This window comes from Artibeus jamaicensis, unplaced genomic scaffold (genome assembly GCF_021234435.1).
Source record: "Artibeus jamaicensis isolate MK-2021 breed Jamaican fruit bat unplaced genomic scaffold, CSHL_Jam_final contig_463, whole genome shotgun sequence".
NCBI lineage: Eukaryota > Metazoa > Chordata > Mammalia > Chiroptera > Phyllostomidae > Artibeus > Artibeus jamaicensis.
The window spans coordinates 700,674-714,828 of record NW_026521841.1 but is presented as its reverse complement, the minus strand read 5'-3'; the positions used below and the strand labels follow the sequence as shown (position 1 = coordinate 714,828).

At 38.5% G+C, this 14,155-nt stretch overlaps 1 protein-coding gene across 14 annotated transcripts in view; it reads right to left on the bottom strand.

The window, feature by feature from the left end:
• Nucleotides 1-14,155, bottom strand: part of CLASP1 (cytoplasmic linker associated protein 1) — a 284,449-nt gene that overhangs the window by 124,458 nt on the left and 145,836 nt on the right. For all 14 annotated transcript variants that reach the window (XM_053666530.1, XM_053666542.1, XM_053666529.1 and 11 more), the window contains exons 9-14: nt 13,850-14,002; nt 10,918-10,991; nt 8,240-8,332; nt 5,801-5,946; nt 4,542-4,677; nt 3,413-3,483 (exon numbers count right to left, since the gene is read on the bottom strand). In XM_053666530.1, coding sequence (XP_053522505.1) covers nt 3,413-3,483; nt 4,542-4,677; nt 5,801-5,946; nt 8,240-8,332; nt 10,918-10,991; nt 13,850-14,002 — 673 coding nt within the window. The remainder of the gene's footprint in view (nt 1-3,412; nt 3,484-4,541; nt 4,678-5,800; nt 5,947-8,239; nt 8,333-10,917; nt 10,992-13,849; nt 14,003-14,155) is intronic.

The window sequence follows — 14,155 nt, the reverse complement described above, 5'->3', positions numbered from 1 at the left end:
TTAATCACTGCTCTCTTAATTCCTAAATCCACCAAATGTGCTGCAACTGAATCTTATATTGCTTTGCATTATTGTTTCCAATCTATCCAACTAAAATAAAACTTCTCAAAGGCAGGGAAGTTGTGCAATTCACTTCTTACAAATTTTACAAAGTGAAGCTAGGTACAGGTTAAAACAGAAAAATGTACTGCCTTGGTTATACTGCCCTCCCTGGCTCTCTACCTTTCTAAAAGCAGAAGGCCTACGTGAGATGGTCTCTGTTTGTTCTTTCAGCATTAAGAAACATGGTTCTGACTAAATATGGGAACAGCAATCTGGGTGTGTGTCTCAAAAACTGATGAAAGAAGTGGCACTTCTATTGTCACAGCGCTTGCAGGTTGCTAGTCACATTTAGCACCAAAGGCCAGAACTGTTGAATGCTGTATACTGAGTTGTGTTAACCCAAAATTCATATGTTGAGGCCCTAACCCCAATATGGATGGTATCTGGAAATGATGGGGCCTTCAAGAGGTAATGAAGTATGGTTCTCCTGGGACTGGTACCCTTCTCAGAAGAAACACCAGGGAGCTCTCTCTCTCTCTCTCCCTCTCTCTGCCATGTGAGGACATAGCGAGATGGCTGCCTCTGCAAGCTGCCCTCATTAGAAGCCGGCCACTGAGGAACTCTGATCTCCTACTGCCAGCCCCCAGAACTGTGAGTAAACACATTGTTGTTTTAGCTACCCAGTGTATGGCATTTTGTTACAGCAGCCCAGGCTAACTAATTAACCATCCTGTAATGTTCTACCACAAAGATCTGTGTCATTTCATTGCAGCAACTCTACCTTATACAAAGTAAAAACACACTTTGAATCTCTCTTGGAAAGCTAAAACAATACTAACAACAATAATAGCAGCAGCAGCAACAAATTCTAATACTGGTTACCATTTATTAAGCTTTTACTAAGTGTTAAATAATTTTACCTAAGAGATTGTGGATCTGCAGAACAACTAACTCTATACAAGGGTAGTACTGGGTTGACCAAAAAGTCCGTGAAGTTTTTTTCATAAATAAAAGACACATTTTTCATTTTCACCAATTATTTTATTGATTTGGGTATTTTGAATATGTCAGCTTTCTCCTGCTACTGGCTTCTAGTGGACAGAGGCCAGGGGTGATACTAAACATCTTCTAATGCATAAGACAGCCCCACAGCAAGGAATTATTTGGCCAAAATGTCAATAGTACCTAGAAACTTCGCAAACCACTGTTGACACATTCGATGAGTCAGTCACAGCACCTATTCCATAGACTGCATAAATCTATTTTTTACATTTCAGTTGCATTTTTACCTTCCTTGAAGTAAAGCATAATATGATTAAAACATTGCATATTTTCTTCTATCTTCAATATTAAAATGGCTGCACAAAAATTCACCAATTTTGATGTTTTTTTAAAAGCATGCTGATATGATAGCTGTCACAACACAATCTAACAAAATTGTTTTGAATGAAGTTAAAGACAACTAAGCACTACTAGTGCCACCATACTGAAAAAACTAAACTTTTTGACCAACTCAATACTTTCATTCACTATAGGACAAATAAGGAGCACATGGGAAGAGATGATACTCCACCCCAAGTCTGTCTCTTCTAGAATTCACTATCACCCCTCTACCTTGCTGACTTCACACTCTCATCTCTAGGAGAGCTGAAGCTACTCCACTCTATTTCCAAGGAGAAGCTGAAATGTGGGTCAAGGGCAGACTGCATTCCTTAGCTGTATACAATTTGGCCAAGTAGTTCAAAATGAAGCTATTTCAGTGGAAGGAGCAAATTTCTTTCTTCCTAGCTTTATACAGTTGGATTATTCCCCTTCTCTTCTGCATGCCTTCCATGAAACTGTAAGATGTAAATGGGGCTGCCTCATGCTTAAGAGGCTCCCCTAGGCATAGACACCTGGCAGGATCAACATGACATCCTAGAAAAGAATGGAAATAGCAGGCAGCTAAGGTACACCAGGTACAAAGCCTGAAAGGGCCTCTTTCAGTGGGCTCGAATCAAGGCACAGCACTATAGGAATGAAGCCAAGAGGCTGTTGCCCATTAGTGTTGTAGACCGCTCTGCCTGATTCTAGGAATTGTAACTGGACCCCTTGTGGCTAAGGGCAAGGGACTACCTCTGGAATGTGAACCGCAGAAGACAAGGCTTGTCTCTGGTAGAAAATGCTGCCTCAGTTTCCTCTCTATGCCCCCAAAGCTTGAAACCTGTGAAATCTGCTCTGCTAAGAGTACTTTCATTCATATGTTAAGGGTTCAAGCAGGAAACCCTAAAACTCTGTTTCTGACAGACTCTGACTCATACTAAGCCCTCAGATTTCTTTGAAATGTTACCTACTGTTTGATCCTTGCTGCCCTGTATTCCTGAGTATTACAACCCAATAAAAGCCCCTGGAAGAGGGAACTCAATGCCTTTTTCCCCTGAGAAACTGGCCACTGCTCATGGCTTTTTTCCTCTGGGAAAATGGCCACTTCTCCTCCCCAAGCAGATCACATCGTGTCTCAGTCATGTTTACTCTCATCCATAACGGCTGGGGGGAATTGCGAAGAAAGTTGCCCCCACACATTAGTGTACACTATAAAAGCTCCTGATATGATCCACTGAGAGGCTTTAGTTGTTCCCATAAATCCCCTGAAAATCTACACAAAAACCACCTCTGTGTATTTACATTTTCCTGGCAAAAGGGGCCACAGATCTGAATAGACTCTCAAAAGACTCTGTGACTTAATAGTCAAGAATCATGAATCCCACCTGGAAGAGCCCTTATTCCTCACATGTCATCTAAGGCAGCTCATCAGGACAGAAGACAAAACAGGGACTTAGGAACAAAGCCCTGGCTAGCTATCCAGGTTGTATCTTCCATAACTATGAAAAGAAGCAGGTGATTGGTCAGGATTCAGAATCTCAAAAATCACTATGGGAAGATGCAAATACACATTTAATGTTAATATTAAATAACTGCCAATACTTTTTACTTTTTTTCTTGCATGTTTGTAGTTACTTTCTTCAGTCAAAGAATGGGTTACTCCAATGATGTAGGTAGAGAGACTATCTCAGGAAAAAATGTACAGTGGAGCCCTCTACCCTTCCTCCTCACCCAATCCCAATTAATTCACATACACACAGAGTCATTCATTCTCTCACTCCCTCTCACACACACACATGCATATGCATGTCTGTAAGCACAAATAAATAAGGTTGGCCAAATATACTTTCACAACTATTTAGATCATAATCCTTCAATGCAAAGGTACTGCAGCTACCTTAAACAATATTAAACATTTCAAACAAATTTTTCCCATAGAGAAAAATTTGAAATTTGTTTTGGTTTTTAAACAGTGCAAAAATAATAAGGAAACCATTTAAAAAGTTACCTTCTAACTGCAACAGACTTAGAAGTACAGTTGCTTGTTATGACAGGTATTAGCCTAGGAATGTGTGTGTGCTGTAGAGAAGAACAAAAAAGAATGAACACTTGAAAATACAAAACTAAAACATAACTCAGACAAACATTTCCTTACTAACCTACCTAAAGCACATATATCATCAAATTAGAATTCCACTGAGTTTAGAAAGGAAAAAAGAGTATCACTGGATATTGCCAAAGGCCATGACAAAATTTACATAGTCAAAACAGACAACATGATACATAAATAAGTCTAAAATTAAAACAAATTGTTGGTATAAAATCTAAACTGTCTTGAGTAACAGAGGTCTGAATGAGTTCAAAAGGGATCTGCAGACCAATTTATTTTGATATTATTTCAATGGAAATGTCCAGTAATAGTTCTGGGTTTAACATTTGAAGTAGGTAGTGAAAACAATAAAAACTAAAAATAATACAAAGTAACCCACAATAACCAGGATTATTCTAGGTTGACTTTAGTTAACATCATTAAGCCCCAGTTGCAAGGGTTGCCTCTGGGAAAAAGGGAATTAATTACTTGAGGGTGGGGAGAGGTGATACAAAGAACTTTCATTTTAAGCTTCTGTGAATAATGAGGTTTTACTGAAAACTTATGCATAAAATACTCAAATAATCATTTAAATCTAAATAAATGTTTAAAAAACTTGACTGAAGAGAATATTTTGTTTCTGTGCTTACATGCAATTAAGTAACAACAATTACAGGTGAAAAGCAAAACCACAAGCACAAATACCTAAAGTGGAACAAATGGGGACTAAGAAGCATAGGAGTGTTATCTGGAGATATAAAGAACAAAGTAAAAACTCTGAAGCAGATGGAGATATTCGAGTATTTAAAAGCAATGAGTCAATAATCAATACCTCACTAAATACACATGATACACATAATTCACATTATGAGATGTAAAAGGCTCACGTTATAATTAAGTGACATAAAAATGGCCAATACTATATGTACAATATGACCCTAACTATATGTAACCACTCTAATAAAAAATGCCTCTAAACTTAACACTGCTTATCAACCACTGATATTTACCACTTGCTATTCTATGTATGGCCCCAAAACATACTTACCCGAATGATTAACCTAACAGCTACAACACCAGAAGTAGCCATAATTTTGGCACTATTTGGAATTAAATTAAAGATAGTTGGCATAATGGCTTCAGCTCCATGGTCAAATTTATTCCCCAGAACTGATGATAGATGCCTGCAATAAGAAATGAATAATGGACAGTAGTTACACTTCTTGCAAATAGTGAAGCTTATAAAACCTCTTAACATTTTAGAGCCTTCATTTAAAATTATCTAGGGATAAAGGACAAGAGTCTCATATATACATGTGAGATATACATGTAGAGGACCTGGCAAACAACAATTAGCCCAAGAAACGTGTTCCTTTTTTTAAATAAGTCATTTCCAACTAATTACACTCCAAATACAAAAAACAATTATCATATACTAAGAAAACATAAACATGAAAACATTCCCTTACCCTTTTTCCCCCTCCCTTTTATTTTTAACACAAAATATTCACACTTCAACGTCTGACTGCAGCCAAAACTCTCTTTTTTATGGGGGTTGGGGGAGCAGTTAACATGAAAAGAAATGTCTTTGCAACATTTTTGTTTCTAATTTACTGATTTCAGAGAAAACCAGGAAGGAACAGAGAGAAAATCCATTGTGCTACATATCTATGCATTCATTGGCTGATTCTGGTATGTGCCCGACAGGGGCTTGAACCCGAAACCTTGGCATACTGGGACAATGCTCTAACCAACTGAGCTACCCTGGCTTGGCTGCAGCCAAAAGCCAAAACTTTTAAACAGCCACAATGCCACCTTATAATGCTGCTTCCTTATTATTCTGACACACTTTCTAACACAGAAGTTACAGCTTTAAACACTGATACAGGTTTAGAGAGGACAGAATTTTCCTGCAATACAAGCCTTTAACTTGAATTTTATAACTACAGCACTCTTCTATAAACAAAAATTCTGATATTCATACTACATCCTGCCAACAAAATCAATGAAAAGCTTAGAAATGGAAGTTATAAATTTCATTTTTACATATGAATAATAACAAGTGCTTCACTTTTAAAATAGAGGCTTCAGAGCTAAGTCACAAAATAAAGTTTAAAATCTGTCACTCTTTACATAATGGGGCAAAAAATACTGTAAAAGTACTGACAGAAGTGTAACTATAATGGGTCTTGGAGACTAGTCAAAGCACATTAGAAAGACTCATCAGACAGATTCAATGAACCATCTCTGAAGCCTCTGATGAAGCTATGTTATGACGTGTGAGAATTGGAGCATTGAAGTCCTTACCCCAATGTGATACAAGCCTCCCGCACTACCTGAGACCGCAGATCCTTAGCAGATAGTTTAAAGGCTCCATCCAAAAGTCTCAAATGTTGAAAGAAGTTATCATACTCAGCAGCACCAGCCAAAAGTAAAGATCTAATCTTTTTTAGCTAATGGGATAGAGAAAAATTAATAAACAAAAAAACAGCATACAAAACAATAGAAGCCATCTATAAGATCAACATTAAATTTAAATGATACAGAAATCATTTTCCAAAAAGAATTCAGCCAATTAAATGTTAGCTAATATCCTGAACCAATCTTCACATCACAAATAAGAACAAGTAGTTTTTTAAAATGTAGTAAGTGATAAATACTGAGTTGGTCCAAAAGTCCATTCGGTTTTTTTTTTTTCTCTGTAAGATGGCTCTAGTAGCGCTTAGTTGTCTCTAACTTCATTTGAAACAGTTTCATTAGATTATACTGTGACAGCTGTTGTAACACTGTGCATTTATTTTTTTTAATATTTTATTTATTTATTTTTAGAGAGAGGGGACAGGAAAGAGAAAGAGTGGGAGAGAAACATCAATGTGTGGTTGCCTCACATGTGTCCCCTATTGGGGACCTGGCCCACAATCCAGGCATGTGCCCTGACTGGGAATCAAACCGGCAATCCTTTGCTTCACAGGCCTGTGCTCAGTCCACTGAGCTACACCAGCCAGGGCAATACTGTGCATTTAAAAAATAACATCAAAACTGGGAAATTTTTGTCTAGCCATTTTAATACTGAAGATGAAAGAAAATACGCCAACCTTTTTGGCATATTATTATTTGGCTTTATTATTTCAAGAAAGGTAAAAATGCAACTGAAATGCAAAAAAAGATTTGGATTGTATCAAATAAGGTGCGATGACTGATGGAACATGTCAAACGTGGTTTGCGAAATTTCCATAATTTCATGCTGGAGATTTCTCATGGGACGATGTTCCATGGTAGGGCAGACCAATTAAAGTTGATAGTGATAAAATCGAGAATTAACTGAGAACAATAAATGTTCTTACCACATGGGAGGTAGCTGACATACTCAAAATGTCCAAATCAATAAAGTTACTGCTAAAAATGAAAAATGTGTCTTTCACTGTATCAGAAAAACTAAAAGGACTTTTAGCCAACCCCCAAATTACAATTCTACAAGTGCATGTTGTAATTGAAAACATTTTAGTGTATATAGCCTATCCTAATGATAAAATAATTAAAACCTTCACTTTACGTTATAAAAAGCTCCTCCCCCTCTAAGCTTACCTTTGCCCGCACCCCACTCCAACTGCCATTTATTTAATAAAGAGAGAAGAAATCCTACAGCTTTTTTTTTTTTTTTAGTAACTTTCACTTACCATTACTAAAAGGCTGGTCTAAATTTGAAATAAATACAATAGCTTTTTTTTTAAGATTTTTAATTTATTTATCTTTAGAGGGGAAGGGAAGGAGTGAGCAAGAGAAGCATCAATGTGTGGTTGCCTCTCATGCATCCCCTGCTGGGAACTGGCCTGCAACCCAGGCATGTGCCTTGACTGGGAATCGAACCGTGATCCTCTGGTTCGCAGGCCCATGCTCAATCCACTGAGCTACACCAGCCAGGGCTAATCAACATTCTTAAAAGCACTGGATATCTTCTCTCCTCTAGAATCTTAGATGGAAGGCCAGGATGCAAAGCAAAGACAGCTGCTCTAGGTGAGGGCTGGGCTCCTGTCCCTTCCCCTCCTCCTTGCTGCACCCCACACAGTACCCCAGGGAGCTCCTGGGCTCTGCCCACTGAGGTCAGGATAAAAACTGAGCTCAGGATGAACCAAGGCCCAAGCCAGACTCTGTGACCTCAGAGGCCCCACCCAGGTGCAGGCAGGTGGGGGCCCAGCAGTAAACGGGAAGGACAGATGCTGTGCGGAGGGAGGCATTTGACCCTAGGACTGAACCCCCCCTTTTTTTTTACCACCCCTCTTGCCAGCCAACCATTGTAAAATAGCTTTCCTCAGGTAAGACACACCTTCCCTTTAACGTTCAGCACACTTACTTTCGTTAACCTACTTTTAAAAATGGATATATATTTCTAGCAAGTGATGTCAAGATAGGAATAGAGGAATACACACTGAAAATGGCACTACAAAGCAGCTTCATTGGACAATAATCATAGATTTACATCTTTCCCAAGATGAGAGTGGAGGGCATCACCAGGCATTCCACAATTGGGTCTTTGTTAAAATACAAGATATACATAAAGGTGTAAGTTGGCATGTTTTAAAAATAGCAATAGAAGTGGGATATTCTACTAAAAAGTAAAGTGTTAATGCAATAACTTATATTTAAAATATTAACTAGTTAGAGTTGTGCTCTAATTTCACAATAAAGTATTTAAATAACAGATAAATAAATCTAATGAGAATGTAACACACGAAGTCAATGGCTTACTGCATTAACTCTTTGCTCCCAATCATGCTTATCATCAGATAGTATTTCCCTAATCTTGTTTATGGATTCCTCAAGGTCTCGGCTGGAGTAAATCTGTAAGCAAAATTAATTTACAATCAATGTAAGAAAATTCAAAGAATAAAAATGATTATTACTTAATTACATGAAGTCAAGAGCATTTTATAAGTTTAGTAAAATAAATCACTTTATTTTCCTGAAAGACCTATAAGATAACATGTGGACAGATTTGTTGTCTTAGAATGAGCTTCTTTCCCATTGTGAGTATGTATCTTCTAGATATGATGCCCAGGTATGGATGACCTTGCCTCAAATAAAGCTTTTCTGTAAACTTAAAAGATGAATTCACATATAAAGAGAAACAGGTCTACTGGGGAACTGTCAGCAATGTACAAGTCATTTATGACTTTTAGTATTATACATAACACTGAGGCAGGACACAGTATAGGAAGAACTCTGAGACTGCAATACTGTTTACTGGCCAGCATTTAGCACCCTGGTTGCCAGGAAACGCATTTTATCAATCACGTAGAATAAATAGTAAACCGAGGCAGGGAGGCAGAAGGAGACATGTCTCACACACTAACTCAGCAGCCCTGAGCCTGGTCTGATAATATTGCCAGGTGTTCCAACATCACAAGAAACACTATGTTAGCAAGGAAGAAGTCCTTGAAATTCTATGTAGCATTACCACTATCTAGGAAAGAAAACCTTGAAACTGTACTTTCATCCCAAGGCCTGAAGGTGGGAGAGGGTCCCCAGTGCCCAAAGAAAGAGCCCATAAAACAACTTTGTCAATTGCCTATCCCTGGTCACTATCTGTTTTAGGAGGGAGTCCCTGATACTTACAGAAAGAACCTATAAATAACTTTGGAGAGTGCCCCAATTTTAATTAACTGCCTCCCGTCATGTATTTGTTTTACAACAGGATGAACAAATGGGGTCTGGAAAAGGTAAGGATTCGGGCTAACAGACCCCCACATATACCTAAGTCTGGGTAGTCACATTCCCCCAGGAAAGCTGGCACCACATTTACCCATTAATCAATATGTAACTTTTTTCCCTCCTATCCCACCAACTACATAAGTCCTCAGAACAAAGGACTCGCTCTCTCCCTAGGGAGCTCTGAGTGCTCTTGGCTCTAGGGCCACTGGGCCTCTGGCCACCAGACCTCAGGCTACCCAAGAGCTTGCCACCCTGGTCTTTAGCTGCTCCTGCTTTTGTCACCCTGCTCTGCCCTCAAACTTTTCCTTTCACCCCCTATTCTACCCACTCCCATTCTCTCTTCCATGGGAACAGGCCACTAATAAACTGATGACATGCCACTAGATTTACTGATATTTAATTCTTTACATGCATCAGCAAGAAGAACCAGGTCTCTCCCATCAACACCACCACATTATACATATTTAATCACTCCCGAAGCTACTTTCTTATTTATCCCCACATCTGATAAGACAGGCAGGGGAATAATCAACTATATGAGACCATTCTGTGTGGCGTGGGCCCAGCTCCCACTCAGAGATGCACAGGATCAGGTCTGCATCGTACCTAGGCCATTTTGAGACTTGCTTTTTGCTAAAACTCCCTCACCCTGAATGAGGCAGCAAGTGCTTACTGTAACTTCTTCAAGTCTGTGCTAAACCTTCCAAGGGTGAGTATAACCAGTTCAACCACTTTTCCCTTTGCATTTGCAAATATTCTTTTTCTGTGATGTGATTAGCAGCATGGTCTCCTTTGTTTTCTGGAAAAGGTAACCACCTAAAGCAAACCTGTGCATAGTACATAAGGACCATCATGTAATGTGCCCAGAAAAGCAATAAAAGCTGGTCAAGGCAATGGCCAAGGTTTTTTCTCCTCTTGAGAGAGAAGCCATGCCATCCTTTTCCCTCCACAGGTCTTGGTAGTCCATGTGTATCTGTCTTATATCTCATCCACAATGTGGTGGACCCCACAAGCTGGGGTCTGCATCAACCAAGAATGAGGCATGCTGGGAAGGTCAAGGACTTAAGGATGAAGCTCAGCCTTGAATGCCTACCTATTATCTTATTTATACACATGTGGCAACCAAAGAACAGGTAACAAGTGATTAGTAAAAAGTATTGTTAACCCCAGTCATTAACAGACAACACTGACATATTCAAAGCAGTTGAAAATGTGTGACTTTACCCCAACTTTTATCACAATAACCTTTGCATCATCTGTCAGGTACTTAAGTAAAGCATCAAGATGATGTAAACTAAGCTGTTATTAAACCATTCTTCATAGCTTTTTCAGACATGGAAATCCTTCAAATTTATAAATTTTTCTTCCTAAGAAAAACCCCTAATAAACATGTATCTTTGCTCCCTTGTATAATCTAATCACTGTCCCCCCCCCTTTTATGTAACCTGGCCCACAAACTTATTACTAGAGCAAGCAATTTCTCTAGTTCTTACTGAAAGATCACCTTGGGCCTTGACTTTTACTCTTCATTTCAACTCTGAAAGTTTCCAACATTGCAGACTACATTTGTAATCTGCAACCTCAGAGCTCCTGTAGTCATAATAGTTAAAATTACCTTACCTAATAAGGAATGTCACATATCACATACTTGAAAAATGAAATTTGAAAAATAAGCCTATCTTTATTTTTAATTAAACTCAAATATCCTCACTCACCTGCACTATAGGTACATCATCAAAGGCTTTAATAAAATCCTCTTCATCAACAGCACCAGCTCCTTCTTTTGTAGCTATAAAAAATATTTAAAAAGAAAACAATGTATATTGGAAGAGTCTGAATATATACAATAAAAATTACATTTTGGTAGATTTGTAACAATTTATTTAATGCTTAATAAAAATTTAGAGCCCTGTGCAAGGGGCTCAGTTGGTTGGAGGGTTGACCCACACACCAAAAGGTTTGATCACCAGTTGGGGCATGTATAGGAGGCAGCTGATCGATATTTCTCCCTCTCTCCCTCCTTTCTCTAAAAATTAATAAACATATCCTCAAGTGAGGATTAAAATAAATTTAGAGTGTTGTGGAATTGACAAATATTACTAAATTTTGATAAAGATGAAGTATAGTAATTGTACAATATTACATACATTAGTTTAAAGAATTTAAAGAGACTACTTATTTAAGGATGGACAGGTTAGCCTTTAAAAGTTTCAGATGGTTTTATTCTATTAATGTATAAATCTTTTGAGAGATTCTAATAAACAGATGTAATAAAAATTTAATTCTTCAGGGTATTAGTTTATTTACTTTTAGAAATCTAGCATTACAAATTTATGAAATATTCAAGTAAATTCTAAAAACTTAATAGTTTCATTTCGACTTTAACAACATTTTCACTTCCTTTGAACTCATGAGAACTGTGTCAATTTTTCATTTACGCATCAGTAGCAAGGTCCCGCTTGTCATAAAATGCTTTGTATACTTCCAAGTTAATTGCTATCACTTAGGATATGAACCACACAATCGTCCAACATCTCATCAGGTTTTTTCCCTCCCAATAAAGGTTTCAAAATTGGTATCTTACTGTCATCCTTGTAAACTCTCACTATTGATTTACACTGATCAGTCTGAGCAATCTTCTAGAGCTTCCTACTAGACAACCTCTCTGGTGTTTGGTATCCTGACAGAACCTTGACAGAAAAGAAAGGGCTTTATGGATGACTCCTGGCAGTAGTGCATGTGTGCCATCACCCTGATGAATAATCACACTGCACCTACAGGCCAACTGTAGACAGTAGAGAGTAACACACTGAGACGTGGTGCTCCGTGTCTGTTCTAGCATTAGAACTGAATCCCACTGAGCAGACAGGTCTCGAGGGCCTCCTCTGTGAAAGGCACTGCGCCACATACCACATATGGAAGAGGACTCCCAAGACTGAGGAATCTGATGAGAAGGAGCCAATAAAGAAATTCATGACCATGCTGTTAAACAAAATGGGAGAAAGATGAGATAAGGGCTGAAAGGGAGAACAGGGCTGATATCACTGCATAATTTACACAGCTAGGATTTTTGGAAGAAAAAGAAATGGTCTGATCATGCAGAAATTTTCTAAACCTTGTTTGTAGAACTGACATTGCCCAAGAATAGATCAAGAAAATGAATTAGAAGATTGTTCAGACATAAGAGAAGTACTGATACATGCTACAACATAGATGAACCTCACAGGGATATGTAACTTGTGGCCCACAGGCCACAAGCAACACAAAATGGCTGTGAATGTGGCCCAAAACAAAATCGTCAATTTACTTGAAACATTATGAGATCTTTTTACGATTACATGGCTCAGTGTATTTAACACGTGGCCCAAGACAACTCTTCTTCTAGTGTGGCGCAGAGATGCCAGAAGGCTGGACACAACATTATGCTAACTGAAAGAAACCAGACCAAACATCACATGTTGTATGATTTCATTTCTCTGAAATATCTAGCATATGTAAATCCCCAGGGACAAAATGCAGATCGGAGATGGTCAGGGACTGGAGAAACGAGGAAACTGGGGCAATGTATACAGGGTATGGGGTTTTCTCTTGGGGTCATAAAACTGCTTTGGAATTAGAGATGTTAGTTGCACAACACTGTGAATATACTGCATGCCACTGAATTGTTATCTTTAAAATACTTAATTTTATGCCATGTGAATTTAAGCTCAGTACCAACCACAACAAAATTTTTAAATGCATCCCCCCAAAAGATTAGAATGTTACTCTCTGCCATCAGTACAGCTCCTTTAATACAGACAGAGATGCTGGTGGCCAAAGCACTACAGTGCTGATTCATCCAGTCAACACTCTGGGACCAGTTCAGAAAGCATGAAAGAGCAGCAGGAAACAGCATTCTGATGCTAATCCTGACTTTAGCATTAAGTTAGCTCATCTGGCAAGCTTAAAAGCCCAAAGCTAACAGTGAGCACAGTTCTAAGAGGAGTAGCTACATAATATTTTAGAATGAAAGAAGTAGGAAATTTGCATGTAAATTTACAATGGAACAGCAAAATGAAAGTATATAATAAGAATTCAAACTGTCCAAATTGGGGGGAAGTGGGAGAGGAGGGATTTAGAGAGGAAATCTTTGCTAATCAATTTTCAAGCCTCAAACAGCTAATCCCCTACCCATGTACTTAATTCAATATCCATACTGATCTCACAAGGAATAATGCCACCTAAAGTAACAAAATACATTTTAAAGACAAAAGGTACAACTCAACTTCTGGATAGTCTCAGTCTTGATGAACAAAAACTGTCTAGGCAGGCCTCACTGTAGCTTCAAGCACTGCTGGATCCCAATAATCAAAAAATGCCATCAGGGCATCCTTTTGGTCAATTCCTTTATCTCTTAGCTATGCTTTTCTCAGTATGGGCTTCATTTTCCTACAAAGTCTGCTTACCAAAATATGGCAACACAGCAGCTCAAAATTATATCCAACCAATGCATCTGCACTAACAGCACTGTAAAGAACTGCCACGGGAAACATATTGCAATTGAAGACTGCTTCACTTCTGAAGAACACAGAAGGCAAATACTATGCATGTTTGGCTTCAAAAGCTTGCACAGCTGACCCCACAATGCCACCTGGGGCTTGGTCTTACCTGAAGGCTTGGACCCGAGAGAGGATGATCCAAGCCGACGGGTAGTCCCCATTCCAACACTTCTCCGTGAAGTTGTTGGGGCTTTGGATGATGTAGAACTAGCAGAGGAAGGTCTGTTACCATCCACGGAATCTTCATCATCAAAATTTTTATCTGAAGAGTAAGATCAGAAATCATTGTTTCAACAAAAAGGACTTTGTCAAGGCTAAAAATAACTAGCCTTAGAGATGAATGGTTTGCCTCCTCTTTTGGAATGTGAGGTATCCATCCAGGGTCTTTCCAAGCCTAACACAGGTACAAACATCA